Source organism: Elephas maximus, chromosome 4, assembly GCF_024166365.1.
Source record: "Elephas maximus indicus isolate mEleMax1 chromosome 4, mEleMax1 primary haplotype, whole genome shotgun sequence".
Lineage (NCBI taxonomy): Eukaryota > Metazoa > Chordata > Mammalia > Proboscidea > Elephantidae > Elephas > Elephas maximus.
The window spans coordinates 191,575,805-191,596,797 of record NC_064822.1 but is presented as its reverse complement, the minus strand read 5'-3'; the positions used below and the strand labels follow the sequence as shown (position 1 = coordinate 191,596,797).

Genomic DNA, 20,993 nt, shown 5'->3' with positions numbered 1-20,993 from the left:
AACTCTACAGCGATCACGTAAAAGAACGTCTCCGCTGTTAGGAAACACACAGGGGAGTACTTAGGGGTAAAGGGATATGAAAGCTCCAGCTGACTCCCAAATGGTTCAGAAAACTACATAAACACCCCGAAACACACATGCAGGTGCACACGTGCACACGCACACACACAGACACCGAGAGAGGATGACCGTGGAGTAAAATGTAAACACCCAGCGATTCTGGGCAGAAAGTACACGGAAGCCGCTTGTACTATTCTTACATCCGAATGAAAAGTTTTTAAAAACACGTGTGTAAACCCTCTCTGGAAGGGTCCATCGGAATAGTGAGAGGGGGAGACATGGGGGCTGGGGCCAGGGAAACCAGGCTCATTTTTTACTCTTCAACCCTTCTTCCGTGCTTTGGAATGTTGTGACGTGTACATGTTTTACTGACTCAAAAAACAAATACAATCAAGGGGGGGAAAGCCGCTGTGAGCACTTAACTAGAACCGCAGTGGTACCTTACAGAGCCAACCGCTGCTGTCCTCGGAATTGGGGCTTTTGCACCGGTGGCATAACGGTTAAGCGCGCTCGGCTGCTAACCTAAAGGCCTGTGGTTCTAACACACCAGCAGCTCCACAGGAGAAAGACCTGGAGTTCTGCTCTCGCAAAGATTACAGCCTTGGAAACTCTATGGGGCACTTCTGCTCTGTTGCATGGGGTCGCTGTGAGTTGGAGTGGACTCCAGGGTACACGACAACATTCCCCTGAATGTAAAGTCCTGTACAGACCGCCTGAGTTCTGTGGAGCCTGTGCACGTGCCCCAGGTGCCCCCTACTGGCCGAGCTGTGCATCCCATCCCAGCTGAGCCCCATACTCGGGCAGTGGTCCCTAATCCCCTCCTTACAGGCTTGTCCCCCTCCCAGTCTGGGGGTGACTTCATGCCAAGCCTGCATCCTGGTCCTCTTTAAAGCTCCAGCATCTAGCATGATGCTTGCCCAGAACAGCAGTCACAGAGACCAGGTATATACGTGAAAGAAGGCTAACTTGGTGTGAGCTGCAGCCACTGACCTGAACACAGGCCATGCCCAGAGCCCAGCGAAGATGCTTGACGGGGCCACCACTGGGCATCACATGTCCTCCAGGACCCTCACAGTGAGGGATCACACTGACCCAGGCCTCGTCCCGGACCCTCAGCTCTGGTCAGCCTGTCAGTCTCCAGCCCTCACAACTCCAGTAAAGAGTGCATGTGGCCCGGCCAACCTCACAGGGCTCACTAGGGCAGCTGGAAGAAGTGGAATAACGCAATGGGACAGGAAGAAAAAATAAGCAGGAAACACATGATCACACTGCACTGGAAAATATATGAGCGTGTCTAAATTACACAATTAGTACAAAACCATTAGCAATATAATGCCACCGAGATACAAACAAGCCAACTTCTTACAAGGCAAACTATGCACGGAAGTATGTGTGTTATATAACAACAGGCTGAGTCTTTCAAGAACCTTCATCTATTTCAGAAATAACAAAATCAAAGGCACGTCTTCTTTAAGGACGAGGAACTTACCAAGGTCTGTGTTGGGCCCAGCAAGGAGCTGCTTGAACTTGTCGAGCCGGGAGGCCTCCCTCTCGCTCAGGGCCGAGTTGCTGAGGGCACTGTGGTCGGACGCCCCACCGCTCAGCACCACCGTTGAGGAATGGGGGAGAGACTGTGACCGCTGCAGGGGGCCGGTCTCATTGCCACTGTCTGCAGAGATCAGAGAACAGAGGGTCAGAGAACGGAGGGTCAGAGAGCAGGGGGTCAGAGAACAGCGCGTCAGAGAGCAGCAGGTCAGAGAACAGGGGATTACAGAACACGGGGTCAGAGAGCAGACAGTCAGAGAGTAGAGAGTCAGAGCAGAGGGTCAGAGAACGGAGGGTCAGAGAGCCGAGGGTCAGAGAGCGGAGGGTCAGAGAGCGGAGGGTCAGAGAGCGGAGGGTCAGAGAGCGGAGGGTCAGAGAGCGGAGGGTCAGAGAGCGGAGGGTCAGAGAACAGAAGGGCACGATGTGCCTCCTGAACTTCCCTCGGCAGTCACGTTCTTTACTAGGAAGGCCACATGCTTCCTGTGCCACTCTGTCCTTGGATTTCAGAAGAGCAGCCTGCAGACAAAGTCTAAAGATGGGGGTGTCACTGCTGCCATATCACAACTGTCCCCCCCCCCTTACTGAGTACTGGGGATCTCGGTTCCTTGAACAATGAAGTGACATTACCTAAAGCCTATGACTCCACCTGGCTTCCTGGCAGAGTGAAGTGGACACAGCCAGCATAAAATAAGAGAGCGATCACAGAAAGCTCCAGACCAGGCTTGGGGTGCGTCAGGCGGTCAGGGTTCCCCCCATCCTGGGAAGGCCAGAAGGCCCGGCCCAGGTGATGTGACCTGAGGGTGGGTGGAGGTCTTGCGAGGTCTCCCAGGCCTGAGCACAGGGGGTGAGTCCCCTTAGTCCCAGGTGAAAGGGAACGGCAAGGCACCAAAGGCAGAAGCCAAGCCTAGGACCCACCCGTGGCCAAGGACACTCCAGGAGACCTCACCGCTGTCTCCAGAGATGGCCTGACTCCCCTGTCTGTCTCAACAACCCAATCCCACCACAGCCACATGAGGAGCAGTCAGACAGGCACCGTCACCCCCAAGGCAGCAGAGGGCTGGCACCTGCCCAGACTGCCACACAGGGTGACACAGGTGGGACCAGAGAGAGGCCAAGCCTGCGGACCCCGGGCCAGAGCCCCCTGCCTCTATACACAAAGGCCCTCCTGGCCCCATCGCAGCCAAAGGACCCGCAAGATAACCAGGACCCAGGACCAGGACCACCCAGACAGACTCGAAGGGCCTCGGGCCACTCGACAAAGCACCCTAAGACGACAGGCAGGAGGCCCCAAATGCTCTAAGTTTCTGAGTCTAAACACCCTCTCGCAATCAGATTTTTAAAAATTAAAATTTAAAGCAGAGTTAAAAATAAACTCCAGGAAATGGGGCATGACGAAAACAATCTGTAAACCCACTGATACCCACTTCTGGCAGCAGTGACAAGCGGGGCAGGGAGGCCTTTGCTCCCCGGGCCCCACTACAGCCATGCGCATTACACTGCAGACTGGAGGGGGAGCTCCATGCAGAAACCCCTGGGCTGCGAGGAGAGGCACTAGGCCTCAGGGCACGAGCTGGTCCAGTTACGGTTAGAGAAAAGCCTACAAGGTGGGGCCGAGTTCAGACCATCCCCGCTCCCCTGCCTTGACGGTCCCCACGCCCAGCACCCCTGTCCCAGGTCCAGCCCTGCAGCCGCTGGAAGCTCGGCCCCCTCACTGCTAAGAGGCACCTAGGAAACACCACCTTCCCCGCTCAGCCTCAACTCCGGAAGACCAGGTAATCAGGGCACTGGGAGAACAATCCAGAACAGTGTGGGAGAAGGCCTGCAGGGGCCGAAGACTCCGAGCTCCTTTGCCCTCCCTGAAATCTCCTCCTTGGACTGAGTTTGAAGATTCTACAGGAGAAATATTTGGCAGGAAGGACAGCTCCACGGTACCTCCCGGAATGAAACAGGCCTGATTTTATTTACCTACAATCTTCAGAGGTGATCAATTTGCCCTCACTGAGACAGTGAATGAGTCAGAATCAACTCAATGGCAAAGAGTCTGGGCTGGGTTTTGAGACAGTGAGATGCCCCACTCACGCCTCCACAGAGCAGCTCGGGCTCCCGCTCAAAAATGGGGCAGCTGGAATCTTAAATGTAGAAGCAACAGCAGCATCCCTTGAGGGAACGATAAGACTACAACCAGGTTGCACTGTCACTGTGAACAGAAAAAAAACTCTACAAGATACCACCACCAACAGTCAGCACTCATACACAGAGCCCTCCGGAAACAGTCAGCGTTCACACACAGACCTCGCCAGCAGCAGTCAGCGTTCACACATGGACCCCAGTTCACAGCTTGGTCCCAGACAGCTGAGGAAACAGCCCCTCCAGGCGCCATGATCCACTGCTTCCAGAATCTTCTCAGCCTAAAGTCTGCCTGTGCAGTTAACCCAAAGGGAGCCTGCCACTGAGCCAGCCAGAAGGGCATCTGATTTCAGGTGTGAAGGTGGTAGGGTTTTTTTTTTAGGTATTTATTAAAAAGGTCAAAATAGCCAAGAAGTGAAAAAATGGGACATGAAGGCTAGCTAGCCTATGGTCCGCCCACTCGATATTATCAGTGAACTTTCACTCGACCTTCTATCCAGGGCTAAAGGCCAGGTGCTGAGGGCAGGCGGGTGCATGGCACTGTGAAGGAGGGGCACGGAGCATCCGGGGCCAAGCACCACGGCTGCAGAGTCATGTCCACAGCGTGAACACAGGCCTCTGAGCTGTGCCATGTGAGGCAGAATGTTCCAGAATGTTCCAATGTGAAGAGCACTGTTGAGAGAAGCAGTAAAGCAAAACGGACTCCCACTCAATCACCTAGCGCAGAGACAGCCCGCTTCTCCCTCACACGTGCATTCACAGCCACGAAGGGGGTATGCTGCGCGTCTGCCAGGGCGAAGGCAAGGCTGGGAGAGTCCCAGGATCACCAGGCCCTTGAGGAAAATTCTGGGCACTTAACGAGCACACATATAACAAGTGTGTATGTAACAAGCACATATGTAACAAGCGTGTAACACGCACATGTGTAATAAGCACGTATGTAACATGCACGCATGTAACAAGCACGTATGTAACAAGCACATATGCAACAAGTGTGTATGTAACAAGCACATATGCAACAAGTGTGTATGTCACAATTGTGTATGTAACAAGCATATGTAACAAGCGTGTAACAAGTGCATATGTAACAAGCACGTATGTAACAAGCACATATGCAATAAGTGTGTATGTAACAAGTGCGTATGTAACAAGCACATATGTAACAAGCGTGTAACAAGCACATATGTAACAAGCACATATATAACAAGTGTAACAAGCACATATGTAACAAGCATGTACGTAACAAGCTTGTGCGTTACAAGTGTGTGTAACAAGCGTGTACGTAACAAGCATGTACGTAACAAGCATTACGTAACAAGCGTATATTCAACAAGCATGCATGTAACAAGCATATGTAACAAGCCTGTATGTAAATACAGGAAACACCAAGGAGAGACAGAGACAAGCAGATGTGGTCCCCGTCTTCAGGTGCCCATAGAGCATGCAGATGACACAGCACCACGCACACACAAATGACCTGGACACCGCCTCCCGCCTCTGTGCCTGGCCACTCCCCCAGGCGAGATGGCCTTGACCTCCTGACCCAGCCGAGCATATCTTCCTTCATCACCTGCTGCTAAAGCACAAAGCGGGAGCCCAAAGCCTCGCCTGCCATCCTACTGGAAGGTGAAACGAATGTGCAGCCAGTAAACACTGGAAGACGCTCAAGAGCTCAGGGAGAGCGAGGGCTTCTTACGTAAGACCAGGGAAAATGACCTCAGGGGCTCCCCATTCTCAGTTAGAATGGGAATCCCCAGCTCCCCCTAGGAGAGGGCTCAGGCCCTGCTGGGAAGCACACCGTCTCCTCAGTCTCCCACCCTACCTGCAGGTCGGGGCGCATGGCTCTCGCTGACAGACTTCACCAGCCGGGGATCACCGCCACCGCCGCTGGGGGCTGGGGGAGGCTGTGCCCAAGGCTCAGGCCTCTCCTCAGGTGGCAAGGCCTCCTGCAGCCTGTGCGGCTCCTGCCGCTGGCTGTGGTTCCGCAGAACACGGTGGGCTGTCTCCATGACCACCTCAGAGTTCAGGCTCTCGGCCGCCATGGCCAGCAGCTCACCGTCGTCCTCCCCGGCATCCCAGGCGTCACTGGTGTTGCTCTCAAACTCCTGGAAGGTGCTGCCTCGCTTGGCCTTCACTGGCGTGCTCGGCAGCTTGGGGGTGGACTTGAGCAAGCTGCAAAGAAAGGCAGCCTTTACCTGCATACCCTCAGAAGCCAAGAGCGTCCCCCAAACCTGGGCTGGGAGAATCCCCCGGTGTAAAGGCACACACACACATTTCCAACATCAATCCCACTGACAGTAAAGCGGAAAAGCAAACACTGTTCATAGAGACACCCCAACTGGGTGGGAAAGGGTCATGAGGGCCAAGCGGCAGCAGACAAGAAAGCATTTCAGGGAAAGCCACCCGACAGAACCAACTGATGAGGAGGCACGGGGGCTGGCGAGGGCACGCAGGCCTAATCCCCAGCCTCGTCTGGCCGTCGGCACATACACCCTCTCGCCCAAGGATCAGCCAAGCTCCAGAGGCAGCAGTCAGGGATGGAGTGGGGAGGGGAGGGGAGGGGAGGGTTTTCACAGAACACAGCCTTTAGTTCAGGGACTCAGACACACTCTAACTGTACAGACCCTGGCCCCACCATGTCAGCTAGCTAAGCAGACAGGTACACTCTGCCTGCCAGCCAGCACTGTGCTGAGTCAACACCTTCCCCTCCCTGGAGGAGCAGCCATACACAGGGACAGAGCCGGCTGCAGTGGGCTGGAGGAGGAAATCAATTCCTACCCGCAATAGGCCCAGGGCAGGCCCTCCCCTGATCCGTGCTGTCCTGTGCAGCCCCTATCCTAGCCCCACTGGGTCCCTATCTCCCCCGTCCCGGCCCTCCCGGGTCCCCGCCACCCACTACCCCGGCCCTCCCGGGTCCCCCCCACCCCGGCCCCCTGGGTCCCCACCACCCCCCACCCCGGCCGCCCCGGGTCCCCGCCACCCTCCACCCGGGCCCCACTGTCTCCACAGCCCCCCTGCATTGGCCTGGCTGCCCAGCCTGCCTCTCCCCAGCAGTGTGTCACACAGGACAACTGTTAACTCGGGTTTACTCAACAAGAAAACATGTTCCTCTCCCTGGGGATTCCTGGAACTTCCGTGGACCTGAAGGGAAGCAGGGAGAAGCTGGCTACCACGGCCCTCGACATCAGGACAGGGAGCCCAGCCTTCTGCAAACAGGGTGAGACGACCTGTGGGCGGTCCGAACGTGACTCACGTGCCATGCAGCAGTGGGTCGAAAGGGGGGTGCTGGGCCCCATACACGTGCTGGATGCTGTGGAGGGAGAGGGGCACACGTTAGCTTCTCCTCACATTGCCGGGGCTCCCACTGACTTGGAAACCACGCGGTGATCCCAACGACCCTCCCAGCTGAGTGGCACTCCCACCATGCCACAGCCCGAGGGCCCAGCTGGAGGATGCCTGCGCCGCATGCCCACGGCCCACATGCAGGGCACCCCTGCTCTGCCAGGAACGGACCTCAGCGCAGGCGGCCACCACACCCCAACGCCCAGAGCCCTCCCCTGCTCTGCCAAGAATGGGCCTCCGCGCAGGCGGCCGCCACACCCCAACGCCCAGAGCCCTCGGCAGCAAATACAGTGACCAGTGCATCAGGGCTACCCGCCACCCGTGGTGGTCACCTCGGCCTTGCTCACTGTCTACGTTTCACAGACAAGGACCAAAAATTGCACAACAAAATGCCCATCTGAAAATTCTCATTTAGTACCATCCCTGGGTGGCACAAATGGTTGAGTGCTCAACTGCTACCCAAAAGGTTGGCTCTTCAAACCCACCCAGAGGCACCTCAGAAGAAAGACCTGGCAATCTGCTTCCAAAAGGTCACAGCCTTGAAAGCCCTATAGAACGTTCTACTCTGCAGACACGGGCTCGCCACGAGGCAGAAGTGACTCAATGGCAGCTAACAACAACAACCATTTCGTCTAAAGACAGAATGCAGAGTTACAAAATGATACATATAATGCCTTAAAAAAATGTAGCAGTTTTATTACAGCAGTATTACGTTCACCATAGTAAACTTGGAAAACAGACCAAAATAACCCATATGGCCAATGCTGGCGGTCACCAGAGCAGCCCCAGCCAGGGCTCCCCTCCGCCCCCATTCACCTCCCGCCAGGGGAGGCCCCACGGCCTAGTTGAGGCCAGGGAGAAATAAGGAGAAGTTTCTGCTTTTCTAACAAAAGGAGACAGGCTTTAGCTAGCACCCCTTTTGCCCTTAGCTCCACCTTCTCCCCCTGCCTGGAGCGCAGAGCTGATTCCTTGGGGGACCTGCAAAGCTGATTCCTTGGGGGGCCTGTGCCGTCTTGCCACCGTGAGGTTACACAGAAAATGAAGCCACCCATGAGGAACCGCAGGAAGGAAAGACGGAACGAGCACGGGTCTTTGAAGGCTTCAGGGAGCTGCCATTCCAGCTGGCCCACCTCCCTACTCACATTTATTTCAAATCAGCAAAACTATCAGGTGAAGCCACTATGGATCAGATAACCTGCTGATACAGCCTGCAGGGGAGCAACAGCCACTGGGATGTTCTGATGCAAAACCCAGTAGAGTGAGAATGTGTGGGCGCACGTGTGTGAACACAAGTGCTCAGAGGCTAACCAAAAGGTCGGCAGTGCGAATGCACCAGCCTCTCTGGGGTAGAAAGATGTGGCAGCATGCTTCTGTAAACATTCCAGCGCTGGAAACCCTATGGGGCAGTTCTACTCTCTTATAGGGTCGCTGCGTCAGAATCGACTTGACGGCAACAGGTTTCCTTCTTTTCCACCATGAGGGTGGTGCAGGGACAGGCAGCGTTTCCTTCTGTTTACGGAAGGTCCCTGTGAGTCAGAGCAGGTTTGACAGCACCCAGCAACATTTCCCACACTACCACTGTTCTTCTTCAACGGACTTAAACACGTGTATTTACTTCATACCTACTATTTGGTACACAAAAGAATGTAGCAGCTCAGGGAAATTAAAAAGCATTAAAATGAGGAGAAGGTGCACGGGAGGTCCCTAAACATTTCTTTGCAACTACCTGTAAATCTATTATTTCAAAAAAAAGAGGTGGAGCCAAGATGGAGGAACAGACGCTTCCAGTGAGCCCTCTTTACAACAAAGACCCAAAAAAACAAATGAAATGAGTATATTTATGACAAGCTGGGAGCCCTGAGCTTCAAAGGCAAGCTTAGAAAATGAACTGAGGGGCAGGGGGAGGAAGAGACCATTCAGAAGAGGAGAGGAGTTACTGCAGGGAGCCCTCAGGCACCATTCCCGCGGCGGGCTGGTACTAGCATTCGGCCACAGTTTCCTCAGGGAGAAGCGGCCAGCCACACAGCCCACTCACACACCTCCGGAACCTGAGGAGAACAGTGCTCTCGGCAAAAGCTAAGTACTTACGTGTACTTTAACGCACCCACCCACCCCCAAACCGGCTCCAGTGCCTGAATTCCCTGCGCCTGAGACGGGCACTGTTGAGTACCTAGAGCCATCCTCCCGGCCTTGGGGAAAGAAAAAATTTGCATTTGGGGAAAAAGATAATTTGCTAGCTCCACTAACTGGGGGAGCTTGGGACAGAAGCAGCTCCTATCCAGGCATAAACTGTCCATGGACTTTGAGCACCTTTCCCTTCTGCATGGACCTGTGTGGCCCTATTTTGGGAGAACAGGCCCTTGTTGGCAGGCTCCAACCATTTCAGCTGTGCAGTGGAGAAGAGGGTGTTTGATGTTTGACATTGCTTTGCCTATTAAACAAGGTCCCCACCTACCCACACCAGGGACCTAAGGATTGGTAGCTCCACTCAGGTCACCCAGCCACCCGTGACAGGGGTCCAAAGATAACTGTACCTCCCAGTCCTTACAACCAAAAACTTTGGGTGCCCATGGTCCCTCTGCAGAACCCACCCACCTGCACGCTCTCGGGAACAGGGATGCGCTTTCCTCAAAGACACTCGGGGGTTGGTTCTCAGCCCCCTGCCTTCTTCAGAGCATGACCCCTGCTGCAAGCAGATACCGGTACCTACACCAATCACCCCTGCCCCTCTAAGACTGTAGGACAGAGCCTGTACCACACACGTGATGATCACCTACCTGGACACCTGAGCTGAATTTATACAAGAAAACTGAACGGGCTCCTAGGCTGATATACCTGATAACAGCTCTAGCCAGCTGGGGACAGGATGTCAGAGCTCCAAAGGCGAAAATAATCAAGCTAGCTCACTCAAGCAACCCATGGGGTACACCAAAACAAAACAAAGCAAGCAGCTACAACACAGTAAACAAGCATAAACTAATACAATAACTTATAGATGGCTTGGAGACAACAGTCAATATCAAGTCACATAAAGAAACAGACCATGATCACCTCAACAGGCTCTCAAAACAAAAAATACAGGGATCTTCTAGATGAAAGTGCATTCCTGGAATTACCAGATGCAGAATACAAAAGATTAATATACAAAACACTTCAAGACATCAGGAAGGAAATGAGGCAATACGCAGAACAAGCCAAGAACACACAGATAAAGCAACTGAAGAAATTAGAAAGATTATTCAGGAACATAATGAAAAGTTTCATGAGCTGGAAAAATCCACAGACAGGCAGCAATCAGATATTCAAAAGGATGACAATAAAATTATAGAAGTAGACAACTCAATACAAAGTCAGAGGAGCAGAATTGAGCAAGGAGAAGCTAGAATTTCTGAACTTGAAGATAAATCACTTGGCACTAATATATTTGAAGAAAAATCAGATAAAACAATTTTTAAAAAATGAAGAAACCTTAAGAATCATGTGGGACTCTATCAAGAGAAATAGCCTACCAGAGATTGGAGTACCAGAACAGGGAGGGATAACAGAAAATACAGAGAGAATTGCTGAAGATTTGTTGGCAGAAAACTTCCCTGATATCGTGAAAGATGAGAAGATATCTACGCAAGATGTTCATCGAACTCCACGTAAGGTAGATTTTAAAAGAAAGTCACCAAGACATATTATAATCAAACTTGCCAAAACCAAAGATAAAGAAAGAATTTTAAGAGCAGCGAGGGGTAAATGAAAAGTCACCTACAAAGGACAGCCAATAGGAATAAGCTTAGACTACTCGGCAGAAGCCATGCAGGCAAGAAGCCAATGGGATGTCATATTTAAAAAACTGCAGGAAAAAAATTGCCTGCCAAAAATCATATATCCAGCAAAACTGTCTCTTAAATATGAAGGTGAAATTAAGACATTTCCAGGTAAACACAAGTTTAGGGAATTCATAAAAACCAAACCAAAACTACAAGAAATACTAAAGGAAGTTTTTGGTTAGAAAATCAATAATATCAGGTATCAACCCAATGCTAGAACACTGGGCAGAGCTACCAGAAACCAACCCAGACAGGGAAATCCAAAACAACAAAGCAAGATGACAAAAAAAAAAGCTCAAAACAGGGTAACAGTGATGTTATTATATAAAAGAAGACAACATTAGAATAATAAAGAGGGACAAAGAAATGTAATCATACACCTTCCATATGGAGAGGAAGGTCTGGTGATACAAACAAAAAAAAAGTTAGGTTTAAATTTAGAAAAATAGGGGTAAATAATAAGGTAACCACAAAGGAGACAAACTATCCTACTCATCAAAATAAAATACAAGAAAAAAATAGAAAGAAAAACTAGAAAAGTGGGAGCTCCTAAAAATCAAACACCTATGCTCATCCAAAGACTTCACCAAAAGAGTAAAAAGACTACCTACAGACTGGGAAAAAGTTTTTAGCTATGACATTTCTGATCAGCACATGATCTCTAAAATCTACATGATACTGCAAAAACTCAACTGCAAAAAGACAAGTAACCCAATTAAAAAATGGGCAAAAGGGGCAAAAGATATGAATAGACACTTCACTAAAGAAGACATTCAGGTAGCTAACACTAACAGATACATGAGGAAATGATCTCGATCATTAGCCATTAGAGAAATGCAGATCAAAACTACCATGAGATTTCCTCTCACCCCAACAAGGCTGGCATTAATCCAAAAAACACAAAATAATAAATGTTGGAGAGGCTGTGGAGAGATTGGAATACTTCTATACCGCTGGCGGGGATGTCAAATGATACAACCACTTTGGAAATCGATTTGGCGCTTCCTTAAAAAGCTAGAAATAGAACTACCATATGACCCAGCAATCCCACTCCTGGGAATATATCCTAGAGAAATAAGAGCCTTTACACGAACAGATGTATGCACACCCATGTTTATTGCAGCTCTGTTTACAATAGCAAAAACATGGAAGCAACCAAGGTGCCCATCAACGGATGAATGGATAAATAAATTGTGGTACATTCACACAATGGAATACTACGTACCGATAAAGAACAGTGAGGAATCTGTGAAACATTTCATAACATGGAGGAACCTGGAAGGCATTATGCTGAGTGAAATTAGTCAGTTGCAAAAGGACAAATATCGTATAAGACCAGTACAATAAGAACTTCAGAAATAGTTTAAACTGAGAAGAAAACATTCTTTTGTGGTTATAAGAGGAGGAAGGGAGGGAGGGTGGGAGAGGCGCATTCACTAATTAGACTGGAGATAAGAACTACTTTAGGTGAAGGGAAAGACAGCACACAATACAGGGGAGGTCACCACAATTGGACTAAACTAAAAGCAAAGAAGTTTCCTGAATAAACTGAATGCTTTAAAGGCCAGTGTAGCAGGGGCAGGGGTCTCGGGGCCATGGTTTCAGGGAACATCTAAGTCAACTGGTATAATAAAATCTTAAGAAAACATTCTGCATCTCACTTTGAAGAGTGGCATCTGGGGTCTTAAACGGTAGCAAGCAGCCATCTAAGATGCATCAATTGGTGGATCAAGGACACAAGGCGATTACAAGCCCAAGAGACAGAAAGGGCCACATGAACCAGAGACTACATCATCATGAGACCAGAAGAACTAGATGGTACCCGGCTACAACCGATGACTGCCCTGACAGGGAACACAAGAGAACCCCTGAGGGAGCAGGAGAGTTGTGGGATGCAGATCCCAAATTCTCATAAAAAGATCAGACTTAATGGTCTAACTGAGACTGGAAGGATCCTAGTGGCCATGGCCCCCAGACCTTCTGTTGGCCCAGGACAGGAACCATTCCCAAAGCCAACTCTTCAGATGTGGATTGGACTGGACAATGGGTTGGAGAGGGATGCTGGTGAGCAGTGAGCTTCTTGGATCAGGTAGACACTTGAGACTATGTTGGCATTTCCTGCCTGGAGGGGAGATGAGAGGGTGGAGGTGGTTAGAAGCTGGTGAAATGGACACAAAAAGAGAGTGGAGGGCGAGAGCAGGCTGTCTCATTAGGGGGAGAGTAATTGGGAGTATGTAGCAAGGTGTATAATAAGCTCTTGTGTGAGAGACTGACTTGATTTGTAAACTTTCACTTAAAGCACAATAAAAAGTATAAAAAAAAAAAAAAAGAATGCACTGCTGGTGGGAATGAAAAGTGCTCCGGATGCTGTGGAAAGCAGTCCGGCAGCCCGTCAAAAGGTTAAATGTACCCAGTAATTCCACTCCTAGGTACACACCAAGGACAAGTGAAAACCTATGTCCACACAAAAACTTGTACTTGAATGAGGGCACTATTATTCCCAGCAGCCAAAAAGTGGAAACAACCAAATGTCCATCAACTGACGGACAGACGAACGGAATCCAGTGTATCCACACAATGGAAGGTTATTGGGCAACAAAACAGAATGAAGTCCTGATCCATGCTACAACATGGATGAACCCTGAAAACATTACGCTAAGTGAAAGAAGCCAGACACAGAGCTACACAATACAGTTGATCAGGGTGGGCGGGGTTGACGGCTAAGCGCAGGGCTTCACTTTAACGCAATGAGCGCGCTCTACAACTGACTGTGATGGCTGCACGACCTTGTGAATACACTAGAGACCCCTGAATTGTACACTCAAACGGATGAATTGTGTAGTATGTGACTTGTATCTCCATAAAGAGGCTATACTTTTTCTAAGGTAACACAGCTTCCACCTGGTCTCTTGGGGACACTCTCTCAGAATGCAGCCACCATGCTGTGAGGAAGCCCAAGCAGCACACAGAGAGCCCGTGTATAAGCGTGACAACTAAGAGCCCTCGCTGAGGCCCCAGCTGCCGCTGCCTCAACCACTAGACATGTGCGCGATCTCAGTCTCAGTTTGGAAGTCTTCCCAGTGACACCCCAGACATCGTGGAGCGGACAGACGTCACTCCCACTGTGCCCCACCTCAATCCCTGACCCACAGAATCTGTGAACATAAGAAAAAACGGTTATTATACTCTCCAAAAAAAAAAGTAGGTGGCCTGCCCTTAGTTCAAGCACAACCTGCCTGCTACGATCCTTTTCCTGAAATTTTAGGGCGGTCTCTGTAAGCTTGGGAGAAAGTGCACAGGTTTAGGAATCAAACAGCCTAGGTTCAAGTCCCAGCTCCATCACTTGCTAGCTGGTCAAGATTTAACCAAGTGTTCTGAGCTTTAGCTTCGTCATTTCGGAAGTGGGAGTAAACTAGCATGTAAAATGAGATAGCCACGAGTCATAACAGTTTGGACACTGCAAATGGATCTACAGACAGCGTTCAGGGATATTGTTAATCTAGGTTTACAGCAACATCTGCACCCTTCCTCTACTCTGCAATCCAAGGTTTAGATGGCCCAATGCCAGGGGGCACTTTGGCCTCCGGCCTGCTATTTGCATATCATTTGCACAAAGTCCTGCAGCTTTATGGTACACTGCAGGCCTTTTCCCTCCCGTTTGTGTTTACTGAGCACAAAATGTTTCAACAAAGCTCAGGCTAAGGCTAAAAGGAATCTCATTTCATCTTATTAAAATTGTTTTTTTCTTTTGTTTTTTTCTTGGTCTTGCATAGCTAACGAAAAAACGGGCTTCAACTAAAGCCGTTTGAAAAGAATAAGTAGTAACTAATACCTCATTTCAGATCATAAAATATTTGTTTAAAGAAAAAAGTTAATACCTGCCTCATTTCAGATCATAAAATATTTGTTTAAAGAAAAAAGTACAGTGAAACCTGTGAGAGTCAGAATTCAACAGGACTGCTTTGTTTTTCCCGGTCTTGCAAGTTTTCCACTTTTGACAGGGTGTGGTCTTCCCACTTTTCTATCCTGTTGGTAGAAAGTATTTGCTTTTCCCGTTTTTAACAGGTTTCCGCTTTACACAGGTTCAGCTTTCACAGATTTAACTGTATATTACCTAATAAACTTTTATACTGCTTTAAAACACTACAGTAGCACATTGTTTTAAAGGGAACCCTAGTGATCCCTTATGACAAGCAGACGTGCGTGACAAAACCCCCTTCCAGGTACACAGCATGGACAAGCCCCAGCAGAGGTACACAGGGAGATGGGATTAGCCAGAGATATAACACTAAAAGAAAAAAAAATCAAGAAAAATCTAGACAACCATCATCGAGTGAATAACGGGTAAACAAGCTGTGGGATATACACATATACAGGATGCTAACCACAACAAGCAGGAATGAACCAGGCTATTGAATCCATACAAGTTTCATAAACAGAATGCTGAAGAAAAAAAGTTGAAGATACGCTTTAAATGGGCGAATTGTATGGTATGTGAACTGCATCTCAAAAAAGACAGTAAAGAAAAAAGGAAAAGAAACCTCTCCTCCCTGACCCCAGCTGAGTCCCAGAAAGGTGACTACACCATGGTGGGTGGGGCGGGAGCTTAATAACCAGGCACCCCCACAGCCAAACCACTTGGCAGACCAATGTCACTCAAAATCTTAAACAGGTCTAGACAGCTCTGTTCTTCCCGCCCTGAAGAGCTACGGTTTGTAATGCTGTTGTCACAGAGCAGAAAATTTCAGTAAGCTTCTTGTGAAAACGACAGAAATTGTATCATTCCCAAACTGAGAAAATGAAAACTTAATGTTATGCACTGAATTGTATCCCCCAAAAATGTGTGTCAGCTTGCCTAGGCCACAATTCCCAGTATTATGCCGTTGTCTACCATTTTGTGACTTGATGTGAGTATCCCGTGTGTTGTAAATCCTACCTCTATGATGTTAATGAGGCAGGATTAGAGGCAGTTATGTTAAGGAGGCAGGACTCAACCTACAGGATCTTGAGTCAATCTCCTTTGAGATATGAAAGAATCTAGCAGAGAGGAGACGGACCTCATGCCACCAATAAAACTGCCAGGCATGGAATGCGTCCTTTGGACCCACGGCCCCTGTGCTGAGAAGGGGAAGATTGGTGACCAGGACCTTCCCAGAAGTGACAGAAAAAGCCTTCCGCTGGAGCTGGCACCCTGAATGTGGCCTTCCAGTCTCCTAGACTCTGAGGAAATGTCAAAGCCATCCACTTGCAGTATGTCTGTTATAGCAGCACTAGATGACTAAAGCGGAATTTGGTACCAAGGATGGGGCGCTGCTCTAACAGATACCTACAATGTGGAAGTGGTTTTGAAACTACGAATGAATAGTGGCTGGAAGAGTTTTAAAGTGCCTAGTAGTAAAAGCCTAGCTGCCTTGAAGAGACCGTTGGCGGAATTATGAACATCAAAGACAGTTCTGGTGAGAAATCAGAAGGAAGTGAAGAGAGTTGTAACACCAGAGATAGCGCAGAGGGTGAGAAGCAGCAGCAGAACCAGGAAATCAGTGAAGACAGCACTGGAGTCGACCCACAGAGCGAAAAAGCTGAGAGCCTTTGTGCAGGAGGCTTCCTGGAGGAGTGGGGTGCTTCTGGGCACTTATCAGTGGAGCTATGCATGCCGACCCATGGAGCAAGAGAGCTGAGTGCTTTCTGGCCGAAGTTAACTGGCGGAGTGGGGTGCCTCCAAGCACTTATCGGTAGAGCTAAAGAGCTCTGGAACACTTACCCGAGCAGGGCAGACGCCAGGCCAGCCTAAGAGACCCAAGGGGCTAAGAAGGGTTTGAGGGGCCAAGAGGCCAAGGAACCAGGAAGCAGAAGCTAAAGAGACCAGGAACACAGGAAGCAGAGCTGCCTCAGTCTCAAAGGGTAGGGCCACAACCTCTGGGGTCTCAAAGGGTAGAGTCACCGCCACTCAGATGGACTAGGAGAAGGGGTCTGCACAAATGCCAGGGAGCAGAGTTGCTGTCCCAGTGGGCCTGGAAGGCAGAGCTGAAGCCCAGGGCCAAGGGGCCTCCACCAGAGTGTGGCCAGCACCCAGAGTCTTGAGGGCAGGGCCATTGCCTAAAAGGTCTCAGAGAACAGAGGCTTTCTTTCAAGGCTTGAGAGCTAGGGTAATGTGTTCTGCTGTCTTGCTTGGTGCCTGTTATTCCTTCTTTCCCTCCAATTTCTCTCATTTGTAATGGAAATGTCTAGCTTGTGCCTGTTCCACCATTGTGCTTTGGAAGCAGATAATCTGTATTCTAGATCTCACACATGAAGAGAAATTTTTGGAATTCGGACTTGGAGTTGATTTAAGACTTTTGCTATGATAAGATGGAGTGAATGTGTTTTACACGTGTCAAGGACATGAATTTGGGGGGGCCAAAGGGTGGAATGTTATGGATTGAAATGTATCCCCCAAAAATATGTGTCAACTTGGCTAGGCCAGATTCCCAGTTTTGTGTGATTGTCCACCATTTTGTCATCTGATGTGATTTTTCTACGTGTAGTTAAATCCTGCCTCTATGATGTTAATGAGATGAGATTAGAGGCTGTTATGTTAATGAGGCAGGACTGGAAGTACAAGGTTAGGTTGTATCTTAAGTCAATCTCTTTTAAAATAAAGAGCGAATCAAGCAGAGAGAAAGGGGGGCCTCAATACCACCAAGCAAGAAGAGCCAGGAGCGTCAGTCCTTTGGGCCTGGGATCCCTGGGCTAACAAGCTTCTAGACCAGGGGAAGACTGATGACAAGGACCTTCCCCAAGACCCAACAGAGAGAAAAATCCTTTCCCTGGAGCGGGCACCCTGAATTTGGACGTCTAGCATCGTAGACTGTGAGAGAATAAACTTCTGTTTGTTAAAGCCATCCACTTGTGCTATTTCAGTTATAGCAGCACCAGGTAAATAAGACACTTAAGAAGGACTCATTTGTTTCCAGCAGTCAGTAGTGCAGACCATTAATTGTGGTTTCTGGGCCCAGTTTGGAAACATTCGGAAGATCAAACCAGTAGGCAGCCAGTAAGGACTCTGAGATAGAAGAATGATGAAGAGAACTGATGACAGCCCAGGAGGTCCAGGCTGGGACGCACAGAGGCTCACTTGTAGGGACATGGGGAACCAGACCAAACGGCCACCACACAGAGCAGACCAGGGCATAGTGGGCAGAGACGGCCCTCAGGGAACCTGTGCCATGAAGATCTGTCCCCCAAACTAGAAATGCCTCCCCCTGCAACAGCCCCTAGAATTCTCAACAAAGGTCCCCTTTTCAGCACGTGGCACTGGTGACTCCCTTTAGATGCCACCACTGGTTAGGGGACCAAAGAGGACAAAACACAGAGGATTTGTAAAGCTAAGGTTATTTGTTGTTGTTAGGTGCCATCGAGTTGGTTCCGACCCATAGCAACCTTATGTACAAGAGAATGAGTCACTGTCCAGTCTCATACCATCCTCACAATCGTTGCTATGTTTGAGCCCAATATTGTAGCCACTGTGTCAATCCATCTCATTCAAGGTCTTCCTCTTTTTCACTGACCCTCTACCAAGCATGATCTAAGGTACAAAGCAAGAATTGGGAGGGGAGCCTACAGACAAGGTGGGGTTATAGCAGAAGGACAGGCTGGAAACACTGATCAGACAGCGAAAATGCCGAAAGGGACAGATCGGATCCCGAGACCAACACCATCTCTACAGGACTCATTCCACGGCTAACTGTATGACACAGGCCAAGACATTTACAAACAAAACAAAAATCATCAGCCACTGTCTGAGGGTCCACTTTCAGACAGCCAAGTTTTCAAACTTGGTCTTCATTGGGATGGCGCCATGAAGACTGATATCTTTAACTTTCAGTAACCACACTGCATTCTGTTTCTTCATTCAAGTTGCCCAGCACACCCTGATCGAGCACCTGCTGCCTGCTACACGCCAGGCCCAATGCTGGTGCCGAAATATGACAGCAGGCCTGTCACAGTTCCTCCCCTCAGACTGCGTCCACGATAGCGGGTAGTTCATTAGGATACAGGTAACTGCTGAGCATGGAGTGCGTTGGCTGGGAACTGAACCCAGGTCTCCTGCATGGAAGGGGAGGATCTACCACTGAACCACGGTTTCTGTGTTGCTGTGATGCTGAACAGGTTTCAAAGGAGCTTCCAGATGAAGACAGAAGAAAGGCCTGGTGATCTACTTCTGAAAATCAGCCAAGGAAAACCCTGTGGATCACAAAGGTCTGATCCACAACTGATCATGGGATGGCACACATCCAGGAAGCATTTCCTTCTATTGTGCATGGAGCGTGATGATTAAGATTGTGTGTCAACTTGGCTGGGCCACGATTCTCAGTGTTTTTGGCAGTTGAATAATGTTGTGATCACTTCCCTGTTGAAATCAGATATGTGATCACCCCTGTGATGGAATCTGCCAAGTGGTACTGACAAGGGTGTGGCCTGTGGCAGCTAACTGCCCCCTCAGCCTTCATCTCTCCACCTTCCACCACCTACTTCCTTCCTGCTCACCTTGCCAAGATTGTTGGCTTGTTCTGGATCCAGCAGCTGTGTCTGACCTCCTATTCTTGGGACTTGAGCCAGCAGCTTACCTGTCTATCTTGGGATTCATCAATCTTCACAGCCTGTGAGCAAGAGTCCTGCTCCCGACCCGTGGATCTTGAGTTCACCAGCCCCTGCAGCTACATGAATCAGAAGAAACCTTGCAGTCCTGCCTGCTGACCTTGGGGATTCCTTGACCTTCACAGCCTATGAGCAGGAGCCCTGCTCTCCGACCTACTCTTCTTGGGTTCACCAGCTTCTGCGGCTCCGTGAACTGGGAGAGGCCTCTACCCTAATCCAAGGACTTGGGACATTCCAACCTCTACAATTGCATGAGCTCTTTCCTTGATATAAATCTGTCTATATACGTATATACGCTTTACTGGTTTAGCTTCTCTAGAGAACCCAGCCTAAGACATGGGGTCACCAGGAGTCAGAGACCAACTCAACAGCAGCCAACAACAACTGCCGAGCATGACAACAGAGATGGAAATTAAAATAAAGCAACGAGTCAAATGTCAAGAAGGAGGGAGTAATTAGAGTCTAACACGGCAGGGCTACTGGGCCTGACGTTAAGAAAGTGACTCTCTCCTACATATCCTGGCACACTTCTTTCTGGTTTCAATTTGGAGCCTGGACAACCAGGTGGAGTTCCTGGATGGCACAAATTGTTAAGCGCTTGACTACTAGCCAAAAGGTCGGCAGTTCAAATCCACCCACAGGTACCTCAGAAGACAGGCCTGGCAATGTTCTGAAGGGCACAGCCTTGAAAACCCTAGGAAGCAGTTCTACTCTGCACACGTGGGGTCGCCATGTGTTGCAATCAACTCAACAGCACCTAACAACACCACTCAGGTGCTGGCTCTAAAAACAAAACTGGTGGTGCAAGACCAGAACGTCTTCCTCTTTTTTTTAAGTAAAGGTTAAATAGCAGTGAGTGGAAAAGGCAATCAGCGAAATCATGGAGGTTTAAAGGAAATAAAAGTATGGAAAAGAAATAAGTCCAGCTGCAGGTCTGGGCATGATAAAATAAGTGAAAAATTCTATCACTATATCTACAGTGAAATGCTTCCCTGTATTTCAGACAGATGAAGTAAACTGGCACGTCACTGAGTCATCCTCAGTTTAGAGCTCACCAGCTTCTCTTCTCCAAGCACATTCATCACTCTACACCCCCTCCGGGTTCAATAATAGACTTCTGAAATATAAACCAAATTAGCAATGGAATTTACCATTAGGTTCATCCTAACACGCAGTGATGCTTCTAAGATTTATAAAGTACACTCAGATGAAGTAAGTTTTCCAAGGAAATTAACTTTAGAGGGCTTCAGAGGAAAATTACAACAGTAAACTATTCCATCTCCCGTTCCTCCCACAGCATAGCCAAAAGAGGCGTCCACCCACAGAGGCTACCGCAGGAGAACCGGGCCCCATGAGGCTCTTCACTTTCCTGCACACCTACTGCCATGCCTGTCACATAGCAGGCTTCGACAAAACCTGCTGAAGTCATCTGCATTACAATCACCCCCTAAACTGTCTCCCTCT

General features: G+C 49.3%; 1 protein-coding gene across 2 annotated transcripts in view; it reads right to left on the bottom strand.

Moving 5' to 3' along the window:
- TBC1D22A (TBC1 domain family member 22A) overlaps positions 1–20,993 on the bottom strand; it is a 451,059-nt gene that overhangs the window by 408,256 nt on the left and 21,810 nt on the right. For both annotated transcript variants that reach the window (XM_049884681.1, XM_049884682.1), the window contains exons 2-4: positions 6,986–7,042; positions 5,555–5,904; positions 1,550–1,729 (exon numbers count right to left, since the gene is read on the bottom strand). In XM_049884681.1, coding sequence (XP_049740638.1) covers positions 1,550–1,729; positions 5,555–5,904; positions 6,986–7,042 — 587 coding nt within the window. The remainder of the gene's footprint in view (positions 1–1,549; positions 1,730–5,554; positions 5,905–6,985; positions 7,043–20,993) is intronic.